Source organism: Rhopalosiphum padi, chromosome 2 (assembly GCF_020882245.1).
Source record: "Rhopalosiphum padi isolate XX-2018 chromosome 2, ASM2088224v1, whole genome shotgun sequence".
In the NCBI taxonomy this organism is placed as follows: Eukaryota; Metazoa; Arthropoda; class Insecta; order Hemiptera; family Aphididae; genus Rhopalosiphum; species Rhopalosiphum padi.
In genome coordinates this window covers 65163085-65191058 of record NC_083598.1, presented here as the reverse complement: position 1 = coordinate 65191058, position 27974 = coordinate 65163085, and the positions used below count along the sequence as shown (strand labels likewise).

General features: G+C 28.5%; 1 protein-coding gene across 3 annotated transcripts; it reads right to left on the bottom strand.

The window, feature by feature from the left end:
* Positions 1-18: 18 nt before the first annotated feature.
* LOC132921945 (filamin-A) lies at positions 19-26316 on the bottom strand. 3 transcript variants are annotated; one of them, XM_060985207.1, is made up of 44 exons: positions 25894-26292; positions 24220-24344; positions 23750-24094; positions 23576-23687; positions 23297-23484; positions 23043-23201; positions 22807-22935; positions 22505-22723; positions 22198-22430; positions 21424-21479; positions 21168-21209; positions 20985-21103; positions 20782-20917; positions 20598-20702; positions 20384-20528; positions 20083-20162; positions 19828-19995; positions 9643-9801; positions 9324-9548; positions 8589-8756; positions 8357-8503; positions 8072-8290; positions 7821-7994; positions 7588-7731; positions 5924-6145; positions 5693-5860; positions 5256-5477; positions 5029-5166; positions 4800-4973; positions 4496-4726; positions 4300-4412; positions 4023-4221; positions 3746-3919; positions 3434-3655; positions 2952-3377; positions 2732-2878; positions 2070-2666; positions 1720-2001; positions 1508-1646; positions 1292-1434; positions 1077-1211; positions 774-956; positions 481-662; positions 19-394 (listed from the first exon to the last, which is right to left on the bottom strand). In XM_060985207.1, exons 1-44 carry the CDS (start codon positions 26255-26257, stop codon positions 317-319), a joined length of 8136 nt encoding a protein of 2711 aa, XP_060841190.1. In that variant the 5' UTR covers positions 26258-26292; the 3' UTR covers positions 19-316. The 3 variants fall into 3 exon arrangements, 2 of the variants coding, with proteins under 2 accessions (XP_060841190.1, XP_060841191.1); XM_060985208.1 differs by lacking the exons at positions 19828-19995; positions 20083-20162; positions 20384-20528; ... (12 more) ...; positions 24220-24344; positions 25894-26292 and adding an exon at positions 11861-12074; XR_009660974.1 differs by lacking the exons at positions 19-394; positions 481-662; positions 774-956; ... (14 more) ...; positions 5256-5477; positions 5693-5860 and adding an exon at positions 7350-7473 and having other exon boundaries at positions 6011-6145; positions 25894-26316.
* Between the last annotated feature and the right edge of the window lie 1658 nt (positions 26317-27974).

Sequence of the window (27974 nt, the reverse complement as noted above, 5' to 3'; positions counted from 1 at the left end):
ATAATAACTAGACAAAAATATTATATTAATACTTTTTTTATTTATTTATGGACTTTGTTAAATAATACATGGAAGACATATAACAAGAACATAGTACTAAATTTTGATTTTTTTTAAATAAGTTAATTTGTAAATATAATTAAAAAAAAATTAAATATTAAATAAATAATAAATATAATATAAATTTAAAAAAAAATCAATAGTCAGTTGGACGGATTTGTTTACCAATAATCCTAGTTAAAAACAATTATTTTTAATGTAATAAAATTGTTTAACAAAAAAAAAAAAATATATATTATTCACCTAGTAACAAAGTTTAAGGTGTGATATGAGCATAACTTGACGAGTAATTAACACTACTATATAGATCAGAACCTGCTGGTGAATGATTACCCTAAAATCATAAATAAAAGAGAAAAAATTAGAAATAAAATTAATAGTTACATATTTAAGACAAAACATATTACCACAATTATTTACCTGTAAAAAACGGTTAAGTTCTTCTTGTGTGTCAAATATCATGACCATGAATGGAGATCCAGGAACATGCTCCCCAGCCCATTTTACTTCAACTCTATAATCGCCAGGTTCTGTTGGATCAAACTTACATAATATAGTTCGGTCTTTTTGGTTTTCACGCTGCATTTCTACACGGAATGCTCCTAAAATATACAAATTTATAATAATAATATTAAATAATAAAATAATAACCAACAATATTGCATTACAAAATTATAAATTTAAGAAATGCGATAAAGTATTTTGGCCTTTACCTTTGGGTCCTCTAACCCTGACAGTTAACTGTCCAGCGCCAGCTCCACGAGTATCACATATAAATCTACTTTGGAAAATTGCTAACACACCATGTTCAATGCCAGGTCCGTACACTCGAACTTTACTAGCATCTGGTGCACCACTAACTCGAACAGTAAAAGGACTTCCAGGTACATCTTCACCTAAATTTTTGGTATATACAAAAAAAAACAATGTGCAAAAATTGTTCTAATTATGATGTATATTTCTAATAAATAAATGCCCCTAAAATAATTTTTAAAGAAATTATTTATTATGCTAACCGGCATATTTAACAGTTAGTGTATGTCTGCCTGATTCTTGTGGTTTCACATTTAATGTAAAAGTACCATCTCCATGGTCATAGAGTTCACAGTAAGCAACTTTATGAGGTCCAATGCAATGAGCACTTAACTCCCCTAAAATAAATATGGATTGATTAATCAATGGTTTACATAAATAATGATCATGAAAATAAGGAATGTCTTATATTTTATACCTGGACCGGCTCTTCGAGTATCAATAAAACTTCTAATATCTTTTCCAACTGTACCAATACCTAGACCATCTCCAGTGCATAGAACTTTACTAGCATCACAAACACCAGTTACATTTAACTTTAAAGGACAGCCTTTAACTTGCCTGGAATGAGGATATATATTATTATAGATTATATAAAAAAAACAATTAAAAGAAAATAGATCTAATTATTTACCTGTGACCCCAAAGCACATTTAATAAATAAGCGCCTGGACTTACAGGAGTATAAATAGCACTGTACACATTGTCACCTGTTTTTTCAACATTTACTGGTATTTCATGTCTAGAGCCTGCTAAGGTGACTATAGGATTACCTTTAATAAAATAATAAATTTATGATAAAAACTGAAAAAACACATAAAAATGAAAATAATGGTATTAACATACCAGGCCCTGCTTGTGATCCATCAATTATGAATTCTGCTTGTTGACCACAAGTAGCCGTTGACAGTCCACTTCCAGATAGTACTACTCTTACGCCAGCAGCTCCACTTTCTACTAAAGCAGGATAAGGCGAACCTGGCAATGGTAGTCCAGCATAGTTCAAGTACAGGGCATGTGGGCCAGATATGTGTGGTGTTAATACACATTTGACATTATCACCAGAATGATCTATCATTATTGGAACAATTGTTCCTCCTTGACTTTCTAAATGGCCATCTAATTCTCCTATGATATGAATAATAAAAATTATAATTTATATCATACAACAATTTAACAAGATGTGCAATGTTTACCAGGGCCAGCTACTGAAGTATCGAATGTCAATGTTGTAGGAGCATTAACTCCAAGTATAATACGGCTATTTAAATTTGATTCACCTATTGTCAGCACTTTGGTCAAATCGACAACCATACACTTATATGGTGATTCACCAACATGTCTTCCATTCCAAACAATATTTATATCACAAAAACCAATATGATTTGGAATAAATAAAACTTCATAATCTCCTTCATGACCACTTGAAGATTGATTAATTGTCACAGGTATTATTTCAGATCCATTACGTATATTAACAACAGGAACAGCATGATAAGATGTTCCCAATGCCGAGATGTAAAATTTTGTTGAAACATCTTTAAGAGCTTTAACAAGACCAGAACCCCAAGCCCGAGGTATTCCTGGATCAGCGACATGCACTTTTAATGGACTTTCAGTTATATGATCTTTGCCATAACAGATGTTAAAAATATAATCTCCTGGTACTGTGGGGTTTATTTGAACAACATCAATATCTTCATTGAATGATTTTAAATCTACTGGAACGTCCTCATTATCTGGACCAAGACAAGTAACTGTAAAATCAGCCAACCCAGCATTCTTCCGTAATACTGAAAATTGCAAATACGGTTAATCAAATTATACTTCAGAAGAATGTCTGTTACTGCATACTGACATTTAAATGACATTGGTTTGTGAACAACTGCACTATTCTTCTCTGGAAGACTGTCAATTTTAACTTTACTAGCATTGTATACATAACTGGTAAATGGTGATCCTTTTAAATGCTTACCAAAGTGTGTGACATCAATATTATACTGTCCTAAATAAATAATAAAAAAGAATCATTAAGTTTTAATAAATAATAGAAATTAAGAAAAAAAATAAAAACTCACCAACTTTAGGAGGTGTAAATTCAACAATCAGGTTCATACCATTTTTGTGTTGATAACATTGGGCTGGTACAGCACTATGTTGCATTCCGGTAATAACAACATCAAATTCATGACTGGATTTACCAGCACTGTCAATTATAAAAGTTGACATTTTGTTAGAAATACCTTGGTAAAGTCCCAGACCAACGACTCGAAGTTCAGATGATGTAGATGGATTTTGTTCTCGCACATTCACCATAAATGGTGATCCATGTACATTAAAATTGTTGTATTTTACATGAACATAATGAGGTACAGGTATTACAGGCTGATATGCTACTTGATAGATACCATTAGACTCTACATCTGAAGATTTTAGTTTGACATCACGGCCAGCTGCTTTAATTGCCACTGATAATTCTCCTTTACCAGCATTCCTTGTATCAACTATACAATGTAAGAAATACATTATAATTCAGTAAATTGCTATTTTTTTTTCTTACCTTTAAATGATGTAGGTTTATTACAAATAGCTTCATTGAGTCCACTAACAACGACTAACTCAGAATCTATGACTTGAACTTTCCAAGGATGTTTGGTAATTGGCTGATTTCTATGCGTAATTGTAACCATATGAACACCAACAATAGATGGTCGATATGTTACCCGATATAACCCACTATCATGTTTGTGTAAATTAACAGGTATAGTCTTATTATCAGGATCTAATTTCAAAAAAATAATAACATTACAATAACATAATAATAGAAAAAATTTGTTAAAAATGGGTCATTTTTCAATACAGAAATACAAACCTTTTACAATCACACTAATGGATCCATGATCAGCAATATGCGGATTTATGTCAAAACGAGCTGGATAACCAAGTTTTACTCGTTGCAGTCCTTCACCGAACGCAGTTATTGATGAACCAGACACCCCTTTCTTAACTCCATTTAAATCAATAACGTCACAGCTGTATGGACTTCCTTTAAATTTAAATTTTAAAAAACCATTTAGTGGTTACATTCTCAAAATTGTTAGTTAGGCTCAAGCCTAACATACAAATATTAATTTTAATTTTAATTTTACCTGGTACAATTTCATCATTAAATGTTATATTAACAAAATGTGGTATTGCATTATGAGGGACAAATGTTACATCGTATAATCCTCTTGAACAAGCGACTACTTCTGCTTTAACTGTACCTTTTTGACTGCTAACCACCAATTCCAATGTGCCTTCTCCAGCTTCTGTAGCATCTACACTGAAGGTAACTGGTTTACTAGCCTTTGTAAAAATATTTCATGAATGCATACAATATAAATAAAATATATTATGTTATCATGTTATCTGTAGGAAACTTACTTTAGCATTATCAAGTCCTGTAACTTTTATATTGTTTATATTATACGCATGACAAGCAAATGGGCTACCATCAACTGGCTGATCTTCTATGAAAACTTCTATCATATGTCTTCCTAGAAATGTTTGGATTAATTATAAACTATTATTTTATAAAATGTTTTCTTGATTCATATAATATGTTGACATTAAAGATTACCAATTTCATTTGGTGTATAATATGCCCCAATGGCATTGGCCATAATGCTCGTTTTAACATCAATCAATTGTCCAGATGGTGAAAATACATTGACTTTAAAATTTGTATCATTAGATATATCAGGACTTTCTATTTTAATTTCTGCTGTCTTTTTTATAGCACAATATCGAACACCATTTCCGGTTACTGCGACTTGATCAATATCCAATACTCTGCAAGTTAATGGAGATCCTGTATAATAAATAATTAATTGTCGATTATTATTTTTAATATTATATGATATATTAAACACATTTTATATTACCTGGAATAGGTTCACCATTAAAGCGTACACTCAGACTATGGGGAGCAGCATCTCGGGGTTTAAAATTAACACGGAACTTAGCATTTCCTTCAGATTGAACATAATTTGGAACGTTAACTCCATTTACTGACACTATAATTTCTAAATTACCGGCACCAGCTTCACTAGCATTAACTAAAATAACAAAAATATTAACTCTTTGATCTTATAAAAAAAAGTATATTCTCACTATTGAAATTGACGGGTTTTCCCACAAACCCTGTGTTAATATCTGTAACACGAACTTTAGAAGCATCATATGCTTTAACTAAAAATGGACTGCCTTCGACGTGTATACCATCTACTTTGACTTCAACACTATGATCACCTATTTAAAAGTAAAATATATCATATTATTATATATAATTACGAAAAAAAAGAAGACATTGGGTATTAGAAAACATAATATAGGCTTACCAACATCAACAGGAGTAAATTGAACATTGTGAGTTGATGGTTGAGTAGCAGGTATAACAGTAACAGGTAAAGAATGTCTAAGAGGCGCAAGAACTTGTACTTGAGGACTACTTTCACATTGAACAGCAAATGATGCTATTTTACCGACAGCAACTTTATCTTCAGTAGCCGACCAGACAACCACTCTAGCAGCTTCAGAAACTGAACAAGTAAATGGTGAACCTAAAACAAGAAATGTTTTAATTTATTAAATCATAACATAAAATATAATACGTTTAGATTAAAATACAATAAAAATAAATTTATAAGACATTTTTCAATTGTATTTAAGCTTTTCTCTCAATAGTTACATCATACAACAAATAATTTTATTATTAAAAAATTTCGGATATTTATGAGTTTATAACAAACTATTTAATTTTTAACCATTACTTTACCTGGTACATCATGATTATTAAAACGTAAATGTACAGTATGAACAGTTGGTTGACGAGGCGTAAATGATATCGCATAAGTATGTGGCCCTTGAGCTTGAGCAGAAGTTGGCACTCTGCCACCATTTACTGTAACTTCTAAATTGCCTGGACCAGCTTGACTAGTTTCAACTAAAATTTACCAAGTAAATAAATTTACAGCTTATGTACAATTATGAAATCATATATACTTACCAATAAAAGTGACTTGTTGTCCAACAGTGCCCTTAGGTACTGATTTCACTTTAATAGCTTTGATATCATACACTTTGCAACTAAATGGAGATCCAGCAACTGGAGTTCGAAGATAACTAACTGCAATCTTATGTTCGCCAACAATTTTAGGGCAGAACTCAATTTTATATGATTGTGAACCAGATTCTTTTACTTGGGCGGGAACTGCCGACCCGTTAGGACCTATATAATCCTTCATTAGTGTTAGTATAATTATTTGAATAAGAAAAGCGCATAAGCATTAAATAAACATTTTTTAATATTTAAAACTTTAAAGTAAAAAATAATACTTCAATTAATAAACTAAAAACTTTAAATAAAATATAGCATAAAAAGTAACAAAATACAATTATTTAATGATTAACATGCATAAAACACCAAATCAAAAATTGTACAATGTTAAGTACCTATATTTTATTAAAATATTTAAAAAAAATTTGTTTTGTTTTTTTTTTCATAATTTTTTATGCTTTTGTAATATTTTATTACATTATATAATATTTTTCTAATTTATTACATTAGAAATCAATTAAATTTAATTTAATATTATTAAAATAAAATATGTAGAAATTATAACAAGAATTACTAAGATGAAAAAAGATGCAGAAAAAAAATATATTAAAAGAAAAAGATAGTATTTCAAAAAATGTAAAGATTAAACTAAATTTAATAAGTAAAATTTGATAAAATATTATCAAATAAATAAGTAGATATGCACAATCGAACGAAAGACTGTATATAAATCAACTTACAAGCTCTACAAAATATATAGCATGTAATGTATAATTTTTAACTCAACAAATACTTTAAAATTATAATACATAAGCTTTTAAAATATTTTATTAAATCTTTTAAAATTATGTTAATATGTAAATATGTTAACAAAATGTAACATAGATATTAATGTAAGTTAAATTATCTTATGAAAACATCTTTATTGACCATACCATTATTTATTCAAAATGAATAAGTGGAAATAAAATCAAAATGTATTATTAAAGTCTAGACCTCACAACTTTAATATAATTAGCTTTATAAACATAAACAAAAATATTAAATTATTCAAAAAGAATTCTAATAGAATTTCATTGTGCAAAAAATAAAAAAATGTTTGATTTATCCTCATTTATTGATCATAATTGCTTAAAATGAAGTAGACAATAAAATAAAATTTATAAAATTTAGTATATAAATAAATATTTAAATGTAATAATAAAGATGTTTGCAAAAGATAAACCTTTTAACTGTACTAGTATATAACAATACTTTGTTTTTTTTTTTTTATTATTATAAACTAATAGCTATTTAATATTTCTAGATTAAATATATATATATATGTATATTTTTTAATGAATTAGTTTTATTTCGGTATATTACAATTACATACTACATTTGAAGGTCTACCACCAAATTAAAATATAAGCGTTAATAGCTGACTGAAAGTTTTTAAAATGTTGTTATTAATAAAAGAGAGAAGTATCAGTATAATCGAGATTTTTGATATCGCCCACCTGTAAAAATATAGACACACATACTTGTAGACAAGCTTTAATTGAAATTCCATACAGTCGTGCTGAGGCAAATATATAGAATGAAAAATGAATATTATTGAATTAATAACTTACCCTCAACATTAACTTCAATGTCATCCAATGATCCGGATACATTGCTCATAGTGAAATGAGAAGTAGTTGAGACAGGAGCACTAGTCAGTGAAGTACCACTAACTAGCGGTAAATCTCCCTCAACATGAGCAATAAAAGGAGACCCTAAAACAAACATAATTATTAATTTAAAAAAAATAATTTTGCAGTTAAATTTAGTATGTTGATATTACAAATTTTAAAATGTATCTAACCTGGGACTGGTTCCTTATTAAAATGAATAGTAATGACATGATCAGTAGGTTGAAGTGGTAGAAAACTAACAGCAAATTTAGCATTGCCTTGAGGATGTACTTGAGTGGGAATATTTGCTCCTCTAGCTGATATAGTAATTTCTAAATTGCCTTCACCTGCTTCACTAGCATCAACTACACAAAATAATGATATTGAATATTAACCATAATACAGTATATAATATTTAGGGTAAAAAATGTTTTAATTATACCAGTGAATTGGAATGTATTTCCAACATGACCCTTAGGCACATGTCCAACTAAAACTTTACTCGAGTCATAAGCTTTAGCTACATAAGGAGTACCATTAACAGCATGTCCATTGTATTCAACTGATATTGAATGGGCTCCTACTTGAAGTGGTGTAAATTCGGCAGTAAAACCTACATTTACATTTCCTGTGACTTTAACTGGAAGTTCAGTGGTAGGTCCTAAAATTTAAAAAAAAAAATAGTTATGAAAATAATGAACAAAATAATAAAATAAATAATATTTACCAGTTACAGACACAGACAATTCAGCTGAAGCTGAATTATCAACCATCATATGAAATTTTGCTACTTGGTTAACAGGTATCAACTCCAAACGAGATAAATTAACAGATACACGACTTGTGTCAGATACTGAACACACAAATGGACACCCTTTAAATTAATAATAATTGAATATTAAAATTTTACATTATACTAAATCATTATTACATTTATAACCATTCAAATTTATTTTTACCTATAACAGTTTCACTATTAAACTTTATATCAATCATGTGAGGTTTAACATGTTCGGGTGTAAAAGATACTAAGCATCTTCCGCCCCCAACTACAGTCACATGATTTGGTACTTCTCCTTCATTAATTGATATTTCCAGTTGACCTTCACCGGCATCACTAGCATCAACTATAATAAAAAAATTAATAAAAATGTTGATTGATACTAATTATTAAAAAAAAATATGTTAAATGATCCATACTGAAAGATTTCAAAGTAAAACAAATAAAATAATACACTATTGGGCATATAATAGTGTCAAACCAGTAGGTTTTATGCTATTAATTGATAAAATGTATATCTAGTAAAAAAAAAAGTGAAAGAAAACTAAACATTGGATGACATATAGATACATTTTTATAATTAATTACAATTACAAGGTGTATATAAATCTCATATTTAATCAGTATAAACATTAAAATTAAAAATTAAATCATAGCTCAGAAAATGTTTTCCATCTTATAATCTCAAAATCAGTTAATATGTGTATTGCTATTGCATACAATTTTTTTTATGATGATACAACGTAGAATATAATATTGCATTAATAATAATGCAGTAGGGTACTTATGAGTAAGAAAAATTGTCTTGAAGATAACACAAAAAAGCATAGTTAGTAAGTTTAAATATTTTTAAATATTGTTTTAATGTGTTAAAGTACAACAATAAATTACAATTATATTCTCATAAACTAACCTCTGAATTGACAAGGTTGGCCGACAACAGCATCGGAAACATCAGTTACTCTAATTAGAGCTGAATTGTATCCTTTAGCTAATAATGTACCAGTTCCAAGTTTATGGCCAGCTACACTAACATCAACTAAATGAGTTCCCACTTCAACCACAATAAATTCTATTCTAAATATTCCATTTCCTCCTTCATTTATAATTTTAGCTTGTATATTACGTTTTGTTGGACCTAAAAATATGTAAATATGTAAATATTAATATTAATATGTAAATCATATTTAATTAAAGACAAAAAAGGTAGGTATTAAACAAAATTAACTTACTTAATACATTAACTTGTATATCTTCTCGATGATAACCAATAGCACTTATTTGAAATATTGCTACTGAATCAACGGGTACTAATTTTACAGCATCACCAAGGACGCTTAATTTTGGACTATATGATCCTCCACTCATGATTGTAACTTCCCAGGGACTCCCTATAAATAAATAAATTAGATACTTATAAATAATAAGAGAAATTATTGTTTTCTGTATGAATACTAGTTATGCATAATTAACCCTATTAAAGCCTCATAAATTATTTAAGTAACTGAGGCGTTAAGTTACATACAAAATATAATACATTATTTTATAATATTTAAAAAGAAAATAAACTAATTCTTAATTATAAGATTAATTAAAATAATCAATATATATTACAATAAATTCACAAGCTCTTAGAATCTTTAAATTATTAATTTTTCAATACAATTTATAATTTAAAACATATTTTTTAAAGCTTTTTATAGCATGGTTAAAATATATTGTAAATTTATATGCAAAATCAATAATAACGAATAACATTTCAAATTAACAGAATTTTCTTAATACTGTATATTTAATAATGAATGTGCTTTTAAATATGAAAGGAAAAAGTAGGTAAATTATGTATATATATACATTACTTTTCCTTTTTCTTATAAATGTATATATGACTAATAAATAAAATTATTTTGATTAATTATACTTAATACTTTTTTCCGTTTTTTTTTTAACAAGTAATTAAATATAATGGGTTTACCCCACTTGGTGAAAAATGTCTACATTTTCAAACCTTGCTATTAAAAAAACATAAGGTATATAATATTTTCTATAATAGAATCTAGCAATATAAATGAGCACACGGTATATAATGGCTACATTTCAATTTGAAAATGAATAATTCAAAACCATTATTGCAACATATCTTATACAAAAAAACATGTGGGTGTGTATATGAATTGATAATTCACATTACAAATCATGAACACCTTAAGAATTTTCTAATAGTTGGGTCAGAAATGTATAACATTAAAACAGTTAAATAAAAATATATCTAATTATTTTATTTTTAAACTTCCAAATTAAATGCGGTAAACATTTTATATAATTTAATAATATATTTTATATTAAATATGATCTTAATTAACTAAATACTAAACAATATGAATATTAACTAAGTAGTAAATAGGAATAAGGTACAACTTTTATAAAAACAATTATGTAATGAAATACTTATAAACATTGAAATTAAGTTGTAGGTACCTAAAATTTAAAAATATATAAATTCTTACTATCTAAACACGAAATGTTGATAAATTAATAAAAATATTAAAATGTCAATTTAAATTTTATGCACAATTCTAATAAATTTTATAGGATTAATTAACACAATTGTAATAGCTATTTTTATTTTATTTTAGTAAACCTAGTACATTTTATAACATAACATAGTTCAATATACAATTTTAGTGTAGGCTATTATTTTACAAGTGAGTTAACTGATTGATACCTGCTATACCTTATAAAATATGTCTAAATGGGCTAAATAGGTATATAAAAGATATCATTTGTTTTTTTGTATACATCTAATTTAAACAAAATTCATACATTATGCTAATAATATTACCTATTATGGGACATTCCAGTTTTTAATATTTTTAGTCAAATTATTAAATTTTAGAAAGTAGTTTTTGGCTATTATGCAAGTAAAGATTTCTATTATATCAGTTTATAATGTTTATATAGGTATTATCATAAGTAAACCATTAATATAATATGCATATTAAAATGTATAAGTATTTCCTATATTTATTAAATATATTTAAAACTAAAAAATGTAATAATATGTTTATGAAATAATACATTTAATTTTTTATTACTGATAATTATAATCAAAAAAATTAAGTACCTAAATAAGATATAATATTTTAGAAAGAAGCATAATTAAATCCTTGTTGAATAGTTTAAATTCAAATAACCAAATATGAAGTAGGTAGTTAGTTGTACCATTTTTAAGGATCTACAAAAAAAAGTTGTATATTGTGTATGCCAAAAACAGAGTAAAAACAATTATAAAATAAATATTTGAATGAACAAACTAATAATTGAATACCAACTTGTGAATATCTTACAGTATTTATAGTATTAATTATTCATATCGTTCGAAATATCCATCAATGAATATTACCTATTTTATCAAATACCCGACTGTAAGTAAAAACAAATAAACATTACTTTTATATAAACTTCAGTGAGTAATCCTTCTTCATTTCACTTTGAGCAATGTATCGAGACAATATGTAATAACGCGAATTAAAATACATTTTACTAATATTTAAACTAAAAACACAAACTACTATAAAAAATTAAAATAACGAAAAAAACCTAGAAAAAAAATAAAAAATACAAAACGAACCAAACACACACGACTCAACTACTAATCACGATTAATAAACCACCGACCTGTTGCATCTACCTGTTTGACGTGTACATGATAAAAATATCGATATCTTCGTTGTCACGATATTTGTGTTTACCGATTTCTTAGCGCGCCATTCGAATGGCTGGAAGATTATATTTTTTTAAATTTACATCATTCATAAAGTCTAAAACAATTTCAATGTACTCATTGCACGTCATCCGTGTTATTAATTATAATTATCGTTTAATAATAATGCTAATACCCATTTGGGTGTAAATGCCCAACATATGCGTTACGCATTTAATTCATATAAAAAAAATTGTGTGCGGGCGGATAGTATCTATTAATGTATTCTGTAAATCGGCGATTCTTGTGGGTGCGCAACACACTACTAACTATCGATGGTTGAGAAAAATTCCAAAGACACAGGCGCGCCAACTGGAATGTCTTCCGGCATCGAATTTCCCTCCAAGAATTTAAAATATGTCAACCATATTATATTATTATTATAACACGAATAACGCCATACTGTGAATCGTAAATGGAATTAAAATGTATAATCATAGAGTCGGAAATTCAACTTGCACTTATTTCTGCTTAATGACCGATCATTTATCTTATTATCATTCAAGTGGACATTAATTATTAGTTATTAGTGTTATTACTGTTATTAGTTAATAGGTAGTAGATTTAACGTTTAAACCAATCTTAAAAATCTGTAAGCAACCCGATAAAACGAAGATAAACTATGCGTTCTTTGCTATTTATACAACACAAAAGTTATATTCATAATCATAACACCTATTACATTATTTTAACAATAATTTGAATGAATATGGCCAAGTAGTCGCCAGCCATGGAGCGGGTGTAATTTATTGTGAAATATCAAATAATAAATACAAAAGTAATTTTACGATAAAAATAATAAAACCATTCCTCTTTTGGAAAGACATATTGAATCGTGAACATGACTTTTTAATTGTATATTCAAAGAACAATCTTTTTCCATGCCTACATCGATAATTTAATTTTCGATGCCGATTATGAACCATTAAAAACTAAATTTTTTACCGATCATCGAACATAGGTATTGTTACGCTATTCCGCGAATGAAAAATTGTAAATCTCAGTAATCTCAATACAGTACTACACAGTTGAATAAGTCACTGTCCAAATCAGATTGATATAATAACATGAACGTATCGATACGCATTGTATAATACGAGTATAATGTAAAATAATAGCTGGTTTCCGGTAGGCGAGTTACTTCCATGCTGTTTTTATGAAGAGAATTGATGAATCTATGAATTGTATCGTATATACATAGTATATACCGAAAAGGCAAGAACTATTGAACTATAAATTACCATAATATTAATAAAGGATTTTTTGTTGACGGCCGAGGTATCGGTATGACAAAAATTAGTATGTGTGACTCGTGCGTTATGCGGTATTAATGCAATATTAGGCTTTAGGCTTAGGGTATGTAATTTATAGTCCACAAATGAAATAGCTAAAAAAAAAAATGTTTAATTTAAATATCCATATAATGTATATTGTCTGGTAAGGGCGGGAACTAAAGTATTTCAGTCGTATGAACGTTGAATGATTTGAGCTATAGCCGCGACAGGTTAGAGCTGCAATTCATTCAAGACTAAAATAAAATGACTTCTCGAATCCGCACGAGCCACATACTATTATATTAAATTTTTCATGCATCAGATGCCTCTAATAACGCTTTTATAAATTGTATGCTCGAGAATTTTTATTGAGAGGATATATGTTATCTTATAAGTTAATACTTTAAAGTACTCATCATAGATGCAATTTAAATTTTAAAATTAGAAGGGCTATTATAATTTACATGTATTTTTCTAATTATATACTATTTGGGGGTTACGGTGATGGGTTTTTTTTTGGGTGGGACGGGGGCTTAGCCATTATTAGTATAATATATAGATGGATACATTTGATATCTTAGTCTGTACTGTATATACCTATATTATATTAAAAGGGTGCCTTTTCTGCAGTGCCAGACAATCACAGTCTAGACTCTAGATAGTAAAAGTCCAGTAAAAAAAGTCCTCCGTAATAACACGAATAAAAGTCCAGTAAAAATTTATTTTAAAATAATTATATTAATATATATATATATATAAATCATTTAAAAAATATATATATATATAAATCATTTAAAATAACTAATACTTCCAATTTCGAAAACAATTGTATTGGAAAAAGATATAGGTGTGTTAGTGATATTTTTTTTAGCGTTTATACCAAACATAGTACATACCTATTAATCGGTAAACATCTAAATAGTGTCAAATCATAATAGATATCATCTAAAACTTAAAAGAAATATCACGAGATTAAAAATACCACGAATATACCTTTCTTTACCCTATATAGTAGGGGTGGCCAACTTTAATAGATTTGCGATCGATCGACCTCCAAGATTTTCTAGGTTGTCGCGATCGACCAAAAAAAAAAAAAGGTTGTCAATGTGTGTTACTGTTACAGTTCTTTTATTCGATATCTGTATAATCTCGTTTTTCATAGTTATTTATTGCTTTTTTCTAAATATAATTTTTATATTCCTGGGATATACAAAAATATACAAATTTACAAAAAAAAAAAAAAATATTTTAGTTGTTTTCTGAAAAAAATTCAAAATGTTATGAAAATGAGAAAAGGTGTCGCGATCGACTCAAATTCATCTCGCGATCGACTGGTTGGCCACCCCTGCTATACAGAAAGGAACTTACTTAACTAAAACATTTTGTAAATTATTTATTGAAATTAATAAACAAAGTATTTGATAGTATGTCCACGTATTATGTATAGCTTCCTCTGAATAATGTTTATACATTATTTAAAAAAAAATTTTAAATCCAATTTGCATGCTTACCATCAATTTTAAAAATTCGGCGCTCATTTTAAAAATCAAATTTTCAAACTCTAAAAATCTTTCCATCAATGGATAGTACCTATTACCATTGATTATAAATACAGTTGACTCTCGATAATTCAAACCTTCAATAATTCGAAACCCTCGGTAATTCGAAGTAAATACTCGGTCCCTTGAAAATCACGCGGTAATTCGAACAAAAACAATGCATTTAAGTACACTCGGTAATTCGAAATTAAATTTTTGGGAAAATTGGCCACTAACACTTGACAATTCGAAGTATCATTCATTCAACGCTCGGAAATTCGAAGTATATATATTCAAAAATGAAACTAATTTCAATGAAGCAGAAAATCATTACAGATTTCTTCCAAAAATAATAATCTTTTATAATAATAATTAAATTTACATAGTATAATTATTATATAGTTTAATTTAAAATTTAAAAACAATAAATAACTCTAATATGTACCACCTAATTTACTGAAATAATTGATATGTACAATAATAAAAAACAAAATTTTTATCTTAACTATAATTCGAATTTTTTTTGCCCTCTCGTTATTTCGATTTACTCAGCAATTCGAACTCTCGATAATTCGAAGTTTTTCAAAACAGTCCCGTCAACTTCGAATTATCGAGAGTCCGACTGTACTTTATAATCAATGCTATTACGTTTTGAAGATATATAGAATGTTTATTGAATATTATGATAAACTGCAGCAACAAAAATCTCAGTATTTTAGTCTAGATTATCTTAGAGAATAAATGGATTTTCAAGGTTATAATAACAATAAGTGAATATTATAATACATCAACAGTGGCGTACCCATGAGTGGGAGGGGGGCTAAGGGGACTTTACTCTTTCGATTATATAAAAAAAAAAATTAAAAAAATACAAATAATTCCGGTGATAACGATTCCACAAATTTGCGGAATCGTGTTGATTTTAATAGCCATTGATATACATATACGATTCCGAAAATTCCATATATTATATATATTTATACAACTTCGCATAATTTTTAATGCAACATTGCTATTCCGAAAAGTAAATATAATTGTAAATTTTAATTTAATTTAATTTAAACATTTTAAAACCTGGCGTTTTTAAGTGCAATTAATTTGTGCACGAAACTTATTTTTATCTCGTCATTGGTAACGTCAATAATAATTCTGTAATGATTTGAATAGGAAATACAAAGATTAATGATTTAATTTATTAATATCCATTATATTAACTACTGTATATTGTAAAAGATAACTGGCCTATAAAGTATAAATGGTATATTGCTATAATTTATACCTTTATACCTATATCAATATCTAAATATCTTAACGAATATTTTATTTTTTCAATTTTAATTTTTTTTTTTTTTTGTATAAATGTAGCTAATTAAGACGAGTGAGTGCAGTATAGTATATATTATAATTATAGGATATACTATGTTAATATTAAAATATTTTTAAACAGATTCCAAAAACATGGCTCTAAAATTATTTATAAATTAAGATACATAAGAGCGCATTTTGAAGTTTCGCCATGGGCGCAATATTTAGTTGCTATACGGCACTGATTGTAACATAAAACTAAATAAAAGTAAAAATAAAACTAATATTTTAGTTTACATTTAGCTTATAGTTTGTTTTTTTTTGTATGATATCAACATTATCAAATACCAATTGTTAAAAGTCCATCAATTGAATTTAGCAGACGAAGTATTAGATAAATGACAATTACGTTACACAATATAAACATATAGCTACAAATACTATATATATATATAAATATAATATTCTACATTTCCAATAGCGTAATTATAAATTTGGATCCCCAAAGCAGTATCAAGTGTTGGCCCTCAAATATTTATATTACCAAAATTAAATGTTTGTATATCATTTTAGATTCTGAACCGAGTGATATGTTTTTTTATTTTTGTGTCTTTCATCACGTTTTGGAGTAGAAATAATACTTTGATTTTTGACTTCAGCCCCTTTTTGAAAAGGAAAATGAATCTAGTTGGTATTTTGGGGGGTCGAAAATAAAAAATGTCCAGTAGTTTTCAAAAAGTCAAAAAAAACATTAAAAAAATTACAGAAAAACGAGGAATTTTTACGCATAATCAGTTTTCGACATAATCGATTTTTTTATTTTGCTGTAACTCAAAAACAATTGTAAATACTTGAAATTTTCACCAAATTTTTATATTGGCGTTATCTATTTACGATTAAATTTTCAAAATATTTTGATTTTTTTAAAGCTATTTGCAGACAATTGAAATTTTCGATTTTTCTAAAAATTTTTTCTTGAAATGCCGATAAAAAATTTGGCTTTCCAAAAAATCTTTAAAATTTAATACAAGGTTTATTATAAGTTGTACTTATCATAGTAAAAAAAAAATCAAATATCGTTAGCCACAAATTTTGTTTATAAGCATTTAAAGTCAAAATATTTACAAAATATGTTAAAACCGCGAAAATTTAAAGTTAAAAATTCGTAAAATTTTTGTGATTTATATACCTAAGGTTAACAAGATTTTCCATAGTTTTCCTTCAAATAACTGTAAAAAAGAACTCCAGCGTCAATACAGAAAACATTTTGTGAGCGTATGAAATTTAATTTTTTACGAAATCGCGTAAAATGACGATATATCACAATTTAAATATAGGTAATAACACTAATAACTAATAATATAATATATCCTACTAATTATCCTATAGAGTATAGACTGACAAATACATTTCTACAGCACTGAGATGAAATTAGTTCCAATATTTATTTTCCCAAATCCTAACATTTACAGGTGAAATTAATTTAAACATTGAAAACATGAAACATATACCAATATTACCCTATACTTTATAGATAGGTACATTATAATATATGAATTGAACAAATAATGTTATGTGGTATAATAAATTATGATAGCCGGTATAGGTAGGTATGAGTAATAAATTGTATTATGTATAAAGATAACTTTATATGTTTGAATTTAAAATACGCTGAAATTCTATTTAAAAAAATGTATAAGCGCCGTATTTTGTATATTATACCTAATTATTATTTTTTTTTATTAGAAAAAAAACAAGACACTCGGAAACATAAGCCATTGGGTTGATATATACATTATACAATCATTCTTTCATCGAAGAACACTTACTATTACCAAAATGATTTATGTTTTTAGAAACTAATAATATTTGATGATATTATAATAAACAACATTTTACGCAAAATTTCGCCATTATCTTTTTATATAAAATAAAAATATAAGCAAGTCTTTATTGGAAAAAAAAATACTAAATTATGTAATTTTCATCATTTACGGAAGACAATATTTTCAAAAATTGTAATTGTTATTATATATTATATATGTTATTATAATGATTATTAAAATATCAGCCTGTAATTATTATATTTTTATTTTATTCAAACGATTTTCCAAAAATAAACCACAAGAATGCAATTAAATTATTGAACCAAATAAATTTACTATGTTTAGTCCCTCCACCCACCATTAAAAGATCTAAGCCTCTAAAGTCTAAGGCATGTCACTGCCCGTTAAAATATTTCCAGATCACGTCTTCAATTTTTAATAATTTTACATTTATAGTCATTTTTTTTTTTATTATTCTAAGCGTATAGGTTTTTGTACCTATATTTATATATTTGAAACTTTTAATTTATAATAGTAGTACGACATATGTCATACGTGTAGTTTGTATATACATATATGTATTATTTGCTTTAAGTAAAAAAATACAGATGTACTCAACACATGAATTATAATATACATGTGGGAGTTGAGTCTTAATAGTGTTTTATTTTTAATTTTTAAATTGCGATGAATCATCGCATACACTTATACACAAACAAATTTGGTCAGAGTTTTACCAATGAACGTAAATCATAAATTACGTTAAAACTTTTTTAGCTTATATATTCTAACAATTTACTTTGGAATATGAGTTATTAGTTTATATTTGACATTGACTAAAACTTATTAACAAAAGGTTATAACTGTGTCGAATTTTACAATAAATAATAATATAATTAGCTGAATTGTTTTGTAAATTGTTTATATAGGTAGCCATTAGAATTTATCTCAATAATTTAATTATTTACAGTACCTAGCGTTATTAGTCAATAGCTACCTATATTTGGTAGATAACATCTGTATGAGTATAGCAAATTATTGTGTATAATATAATTATATATAATAAAAGACTGTTTGTAATGACACAACATTGGTAAAACAATGTGAATTTTATGTGAAATAAAGCACTAACATTGTATGCAAAATCTATCAATTTTTAAATTATAACTAATTAAGTATTGAAAAAATAGTTGAGTAAATAATAATAATATTCAGATCTATGAAGGAACATGATACGAGATAATTCATGAAAATGTAGATACCTAGTTATTATTTAGTATAGTCCATACACTATATTAAAACAATTGCATGCAAATATAATGTATATTTTCTATAATTTTTGCACCTTTATTATATTAATAACTAAGGTCAATATACAAGTAGGTACTGAAGTACTCGAGTATCTATAATACTTAACTTAATACCTACAAATTATCCTGACTTAATTTTATTATTTTATAATTAACTAGATACATAGTTAATTATACTTATACAAATACTAACTAATGACTATATTGTAATAATATATTTTGCTGTCAAAACACATTAAAGTACCTAGGTATGCGATGTATTCAGTATAATTTAATAAACATTCTAAACTGTATTATTATAATTTTAGTCTCTATTTGCCTCATTTAATCTTGTTAACTTAATTGTGGGAACCTTCTTTCTCGATATTTTTAACAATAATGAATACATTAAAATATATTACCTGGTACTTGTTCATTGTTAAATTTCATATCAACTAAATGAATAAGTGCTTTATGTGGAACAAATGATGCCAAAAATTTTTGATTGCCCAAATTTCGAACGAAGCTAGTGACATGTCCTCCATTCACAAGAATTTCCAAATTACCAGACCCAGCTCCTGATCCATCAACTAAATAGTAAAATTTAAAAATGTTAGAAAACTTTTTAAAATTTTTTTTATTTTTAATTCAATTCAACTACTATAGTTTATAATTACTTTCAAATTCTACTGGTTCACCCACCACTCCATTTGGTATATGGCCAACTTTAATGGCATGTACATCATATGCATGACTCCTGAGAAAATAATGTTTAAATAAACAATGTTAAATTTTTTATATAAATAAGGATAAAATTATATTTTATAGGTATTGTATTTTATAACATATAAATTACATTAAAAATAATAACATTATTATCAATATAATAATATTGATTATATTATATTATACGACATTAAACAATTTTTCATTAACATAAATGTTTTATAGATATTCTTAAATCTACTTTAAATTTACCTGAATGGAGAACCAGCAACTTTAGTACCATTAATTTTTACATCAATTGAATGTTCTCCAATTTGTTCAGCTGTAAACTGTGCCAAAACGTGACCTTGCGCAATGTTCCTAGACATTCTCACAGGAATCGTCTTATTTGATGGACCTGTAGCAATTCAAATATTTCATGTAAAAAAATGAACTAAATATTTTTGTTACCATGAAATTAACCTACCAATCACTGTGACATTAATATTGGCAAGTACTTCGTCAGAATTTATGTAAATCGTTGAATACCTATTTATGGGCATGAGTTGCATATTTTCTCCAAAAACTATATCTATAAAAAAAATAATAGATATACTCGTATAAAAATAAAATCATTGTTAGAAATAAATAATAACAAAAGCTATTCTTACCATTATTTTTTGATTTTGATGGAGATAAAGCACTTTTTGGTGATACATAACTATGATTTGGAGATAGGGAACTAGGAATATTTAAATGTAATGGTGATGAGATACTATGAAATCCTGATTCCGAATGGTTGGTTGACTATTAAATAAATATAAAAATATATCAAAAAATACGTTAATATATTATTATTAAAAATGAAACATACTTTATACACATTACTATGCAGATGACTAATAGGAGAAGAAGTGAATTTTGGCGACTGTAGAGGTGAAATAGGTCTAAGAAGGCCAATTTTATTGTACTCATTAGAAGAAGTAAAGTCATCTAAAAAATATTAAAATATAATTTACAACCTAAATATTATAAGTATAAAATTCTAAAATCTTACTGAAAGCAGAAGAGCTGGTTCCATTGACTAATTTTGTAGGTGCTAAAAAATAAATATGTTTTTTTAAGTAGTGATAATCATATTTATCAATTACTACAAAGTAGTTCATATAAAATGTATTATATAAAAGTATATGACCAACATAGGTCGTATAGCAAATTATTCAATACTTTTGCAGTTTTGCATCATAAGTAATATAAGGTAGATACATATATAGATTATAGATTTTTAAATTTAATTCAAAAATAAAACGTACTCATGCTTCTATGTCGCTTGATGTCTTCTTTTGTACCCACTCTAAGAGGAAATGGACTTCCTGCAATAAATTATAAATAAATAAACAATAATATAATATTTCATATAGATTTCAATATATTTAGTTTATATATTGATATTGGTATTATAAAGATGTTTATAAGTTACAAACATTTCTAAAAAAACTTTAATAAATATGATAGAATTATTATTAAATACATATAGTTTGATTCAATAATAGTGATAATAATCATTATGTACAACAGATTTTTTTTAATGCATTGTCATTCTTTTTTTAATTAACTTTCCAAGGTCAAGAGAAAAAAGTTATTATTTTATTTTACTATTTTGAAATTTCAATAAAATACGAAAAATGGGTAGGTATAGATACCTACTTCTATTACCTATGTAATACATTCTTAATATATTTAAAAGTATTTTTTATATAATACAAGTAGTTAAAATTTAATTATAATTTGTAACGTTTAAATTTTAACTGTGAGAAATGTACTCTTTCACAGATTGATATTGTCAGTCAACGTGCAAAATACAATTAATAAATATCAATAGAAATAGATGCATAATTTATTTTAGTGTATACATAGTATTGAGAACAGGCATTAAAATAGTTAAATAGATATAAGGGAAGTGGTAATATGAAATTAAATTTATTGAGAAAATTTTAGAGTAAATTTTAGATGATTAAATAATTACTTAATTATTAAGAATAGTGTTAAATTAAGTTATTTTGTATTACTTTTTCGATCTTTTATACTTGCCTTTAACAGTTGCCCCGTTAAAATAAACATAAATTTTATATTTTCCAGGTCTTCTAGTGTGTAGAGAAACGTTGTAAATAGAATTTCCTAAATGGTCAATCGTATGCGGAAGCGACTGTTTATCGTGAACAATATCAATTTCTATTTTTCCTAGACCACCCGTTCCTCTGGCATCTAAAGTCCAATTGACTATACTTCCCGCAATAGCTGGTCTATCCAAGCCAAGCAACTAAACCATAAAACAGTTAAATCAAATTATTTAGTCCGTATGGTCTTTCGATGTCTCTTTGGTTTGTATTTTACCTTAATGCCGTTTGGGTCGAATACAAAACACGTGTATGGACTACCCTGAATTAACTGTCCTCGGTGTTTTACGGCAATGGTCCATTCTCCCGGTTCGTCGGGTTGGAACGTCGTCCGGTATGCATCTCCCGATTCATTTACCGGACATTCTAATTCTCGACCGTCCGGACTCATGGCTAAAACTTGAATATTTTGAGCTTTAGCGCCGTTACAATTTATCTAGAAACAAAAACCAAATAAATAAGTACGTTAAACTTTAGGTACATACTTTGCACTTTTGCAGTTGTACACTAGAAACTCACCTGGACTTCGACAATAGATCCAACTGCACATGGTTCCATACCCGAGTGTTTGATTTCGGATACTTCAGGCATAGCTCGTATAAACATTGGGCACCCTTGGATCACATCGTCGCCATTGAAAATTGTAACCTGTGCGATAAACACAAACATTAAAAATTAAAACCACGAACCGTGTCGACTATACATATATGTATAATATACAATATACATGCAGCTGGGGGAAAACAAATGCATACCTTATACATTCCAATTATGAGTGGCACGAACGTGCATGTGCCACCATTGGATTTTAAATTCAAATTACACGGTATAGTATTGAGTTCCGGTCCAATTATTTCCACCGTGACATCGCTTGGGTCTACTTCTGCATCCAAAAATGACACTTTAAAACTAGTCTAAAAAAAATGTCGTAGATTTATTATTACGTTAATTCTGATTTACATTTACTGGTAATCAACAAGTTAATATTGTTTTTATTTAATTAACCTACTGGTTTATATACTCTGGTAGTGTGAGTGTCACTATGGGCGCGCACAGTATGCGATGGTCGAGTGCGCGGCTTTACCCATTGGAAATTAGATACATAAGACATCATGCCTAAATGTGAAGCATTTAGGCTAGACACATCTTTGGCTTTCAACAGCGGTTCAACGCCTAACTTTTTTCCAGCATTCATTCCTATGTACGATTATACTAATTTTAGTATAGAATACAATATTATACAAATAAGTGCTTCACAGATTAAACTTTTAGACACCACGGTACATACCAGCGTTTAAGTTGGACTCCCAAACCTCCGGGTCATCATATTTTTGGTACTTGGCCGGGACACCAAGAGATTTTGTCAATTCACACAATACAATACCGTCTTTCCAGTCAGTCTAAAATATATACAAACCAATGAATTTGCAAGTTTGTTTTCGAAAGAACGAAATACACTTACCGTGAAATTAGACACCGTATGAGTTTTTAGTTGACTATTCACCCAGTTCAATGTAGCTTTAGTACCAGGACTCTTTTCTTTCATAAAATAGGACAGATACGTCATGCCTGATAGTTCATCTAGATAAGGTGAAGCTAAATATTCGGGCTCTAATACCATGGGAATATTGAAACGATCTCGGGCCAATTCCATAGCACGGCGACAGTTGTTCACGCTATCATTGGCATCTAAATTTTTCCAATGTGGAAACAATCCCGGTTCACAGTAATCCAACAAGGACGAAAGACATATTCCGGAATTCCAATCTGTGGTGAAATTGTTCACGCGGCATTCTGGTAGTACAGACTATTCATACGTAACCAATAGATTAATAATAATGATAATAATTTTACAATTTTCAATATTAATATATTTTGAATTATACATTAATAGGTGTAGTTATACGTATTACGTATACACAACTTATATACCTTGAGCCAAGCTAACATGAGCTTTTTAGGTGGAAATTTCGAGCGCCCGATTTGATAACGAACAATCAATGACCAAATAAGTCCTAAAATTAATTTCAGATTTCCATTAACTATGTCTTCGTTTCCTAAAGAAAAAAAAATAATTAGACCATAAAACAAGAAAAATAACTAAGATGAAAATATATAGTAAGTTCCTACATTTTTTTTCTTCAAATGATGATACGACTATATAGTTATAAATTAAAAATGAGGTATGACTAAATAACCCAATGTTCGAAATATATATTTCAAGGTACCTCTGCAGTATTATCCTCTTAGTTGATGCAAACATGCGTGCTTGTAAAAAAAATAATGGAAATATGCTCCGCCTATATTATAGTAGGTATACCTATAATTGTGACCGATATTGTAATATCATTCATATTTTATATATGAAAAATTATCCGATCATATTATTATAGAAGCATGGCGATTCTAGTATTATAGCATGTGAGGTCAATACACCCACATGATTAACTATTGCATACTTCGCTCAGTGTTTTGTATAACACTCCCTATTTGGCGATACTACCCAACACCTGTTCGACGTCAAAAACAAAAAAATCATAATCCAATACGAAAATAACCAGTAAAGTGCAATTGACGATGTTAACTCCGGATGTTTGTATTAGAACGACCACGTTCAATACTACCTATATTAAAGTCTAATCGAAGGCATATATATAGACGTAAGAGCGTAACACATGATGAACGTGGTGTACGATATGCAAATGCCACCTCTTGCGGCCTACGTCTTATCACGAAGAGAAATAGAGTTTATAACGGGTTAATATATGATTTACGACATTTACAACTAATTATTTCCTCACGACAAGAATCCAAAAAATTAAATTTTGATTTGAGAAAATCATTTAACCGCAAATTGATTTGAGAGAAAAATAGTTTAAAAAAAAAACTAAAAATTAATACGAATCTATATTATAAGCAGTCATTATTGTTTATTACTGTTTTGTTTTTTTTAAACAAAAATTATCAATCTTAAGCGGGTTGTTAGATGGGGGTTTTAGGTTTTAGATTGAGAATGGAATGCACCACCTGCAGCGCACACCTATATTATGATCGAAAGTATGTACAATACATGTCGCGGTGACTAAAATTTAATACACACACCCACCAGTTAAAAGTAAATCGTGAGGTTTTTCCAACCACCTGTATCCTGCACAGCCACGCAATCTGATAAAAAAAGCTCATACAGAACCGACTCCAAAGGCTCCAATAATAATTAACTATACCTATTTATAGGTACTGATGTAAATCAAGCATTTATAGCTGTACCTATATATTATTATATGGAAATAGTTAACGGTTAGAGGTCAACAGTATCCATATATATATCGTGCATAATAATATTTAAAACATGTCGCGACGACTAAAATCGAATATACATCACGCCCACAAGTTAAAAGTTAATCGCGAGGTATTTCCGACCATCTGCACAGTCGTAAGCAATCCGATAAAAGGCTCGTCCGGAACCGATTTCAAAGGCCTCCGATAACAATTATTGGTGTACCCGTACGCATATTATACTGATACATAAATCAAATGTGTATTAAAACATATAAAGCTGGCCAAGGGTGGAACGCGTGGAAGTACATAATCATTATATATACGTACCTATGTTGACCAGCTTGACGCCGTCGTCCGCGATTGCCGTCAGGGCCTTGGACACGTTCTCCAACATCTGGTGCCGGTTGCCGGGGTTGTGATTCCACGCGAACGCCTTGCGCTGCTGGAGGCTCTCGACCAGCTCGCAGAGGACTCGGCCATCCCGCAGGTCTTCCGCGAGGTTCGACACCCGGTCGGCGGCCGGCACGTGCTCATTCACCCAGTTCCGGAACGTGTGCGCCTGTATGTCCACCCACTGGTCCTCGTGTCCCTTGATCTGCATCGTCTTGGCGGCGTGGCCTTCCGGGCTGCGGGCCACCAGTCCGATGTGGGACGATAATCGCGACGGCGCGGCTGAGTCGGTGCGCATCATGTTCGGCGCGCTGCTGAAATCGTACTGAACCGTCTGTGTACGTACGGGCACAGCCGCCGCGCCGAGAGAAATCGTTAACAACAGTGCCTATATAATATATAAAGTGATATTATTATTCGGTTGGGCGTGGGTCCCGCCGCCGCCGTCGCAGACGAGATATATACCTACCTCTACCTGCAGCGGTCCGTCGCTCGAAATGGAAAGTGAACGTCGCTCCCACCACGGCGACCGGTTGCACTATTGCGTACAGGAGGCGCTTATGATGTATTTGTATACAAACGTGCGACAAGAGACGAGCGCGTGTGTGTGCTTACAGTACATCACCTATATAATATATCGTACGTATACGGCGCGTGTGTCGCGCATCATTCCGGTGCAAGTGTCTTTGGCATTTTCCCGCTGCACAGTATTCGATGTTTTCGGGAAACTATTGTGTCGATACAGCACCATAACATAATACACAATATACGTACCAACTCCTCGATCTCCTCTTTAGGTTTATGCGGATTTCCAACGAGGATTCATCCTTTTAGATGCGTTTTAATATACTTTAATACACATTGTTACACATTAATCTATAAATTAATTTATTATATTATACTTATATATATATATATCATAGTAACTGTATTGAATTATGAAACTGTAAAATAATTGTTACTTGTACTTTCAAATGTTATGTTCACTTAACTCTGGGCAACAGCCCGTGGTTTTTAAAATAAATAAATACAGGTGGTGCGCAGTGCACGAGTAAAAGGGAATATAATTCGATTTGGCCGTCTTTCGACTACTTATGCAATATTATAACTTATAATTTTTTACGAGAGTTTAAGTTATAAAAATATTTACTTTTAGAATTTTTTTTCTCCCATTGTAATAATAATTGTATATGAAATACAAAAAAACCCTTTTACAGAAATCAGATATTTTTTCGTTTCCTTAAAAGTAGCGATTTCAACTTTTTCTCTTTTACAAACACACCATCAATATTTAAAATTTAAATATTTAATTCATGTTATTTTTTTGGATTATACATTTTTGAATAAAAAAATATACTCTTATATGTTTATGCGATATCGCGATTCATAAGCATTAAATAAATACTTGCTAAAGCTAATTTATATGAATATATTAAAAATTGAATTACTACAAGTATAAAATATAGTTTCTATTAAACAATTATATTTTAATACGGTTGGGAAAGTTTTGAAATTTCCGGAAGAAGTGAGCCACGGGTAGACTGGTAAATATAATGTAATAATTATAGTATAGGCGAACCGTGGCTATATTTACTTGACGAGTATTATAAGCACGATGGCCACGATGAGACACTCTGTATACAAGGTTATTCTTTTATCAGCTTACATTAGTATAGAGTATTTTGTGTAGTATATATAATATATATATATATAGCATACAGCACATACAGTGACTAAAGTCAATAATGTGTTTATGGTATATCCATTATGTTCTGCACATTAAATTATACACAAATTATCAGTTCACAAATTTCTTTTTAATTTTTTGATGAGAGATCGATTATGATGAATATAATGAAATATAGTGATGTTTTTTTATCAATATGGTAAGATTAGGTTTATCTATGGTAAGAATTAAGAACGATACACAACTAGGCACGTTGAAGAAAAATACAAACATTTGGTCGGTTTTTTAACATCGTATATTTATGTTGACAATAATAATATGTTATTCACGC

Excerpts from the sequence above, each read along its gene's own strand:
- LOC132921945 (XM_060985207.1), bottom strand. The coding sequence starts at position 26,257 with ATGATGCGCACCGACTCAGCCGCGCCGTCGCGATTATCGTCCCACATC. Across the intron at positions 24,095-24,219 it reads TCATGTTAGCTTGGCTCAAG|TCTGTACTACCAGAATGCCG; the intron begins GTATATAAGTTG and ends ACGTATGAATAG. Across the intron at positions 22,936-23,042 it reads TCATAATTGGAATGTATAAG|GTTACAATTTTCAATGGCGA; the intron begins GTATGCATTTGT and ends TTTATCGCACAG.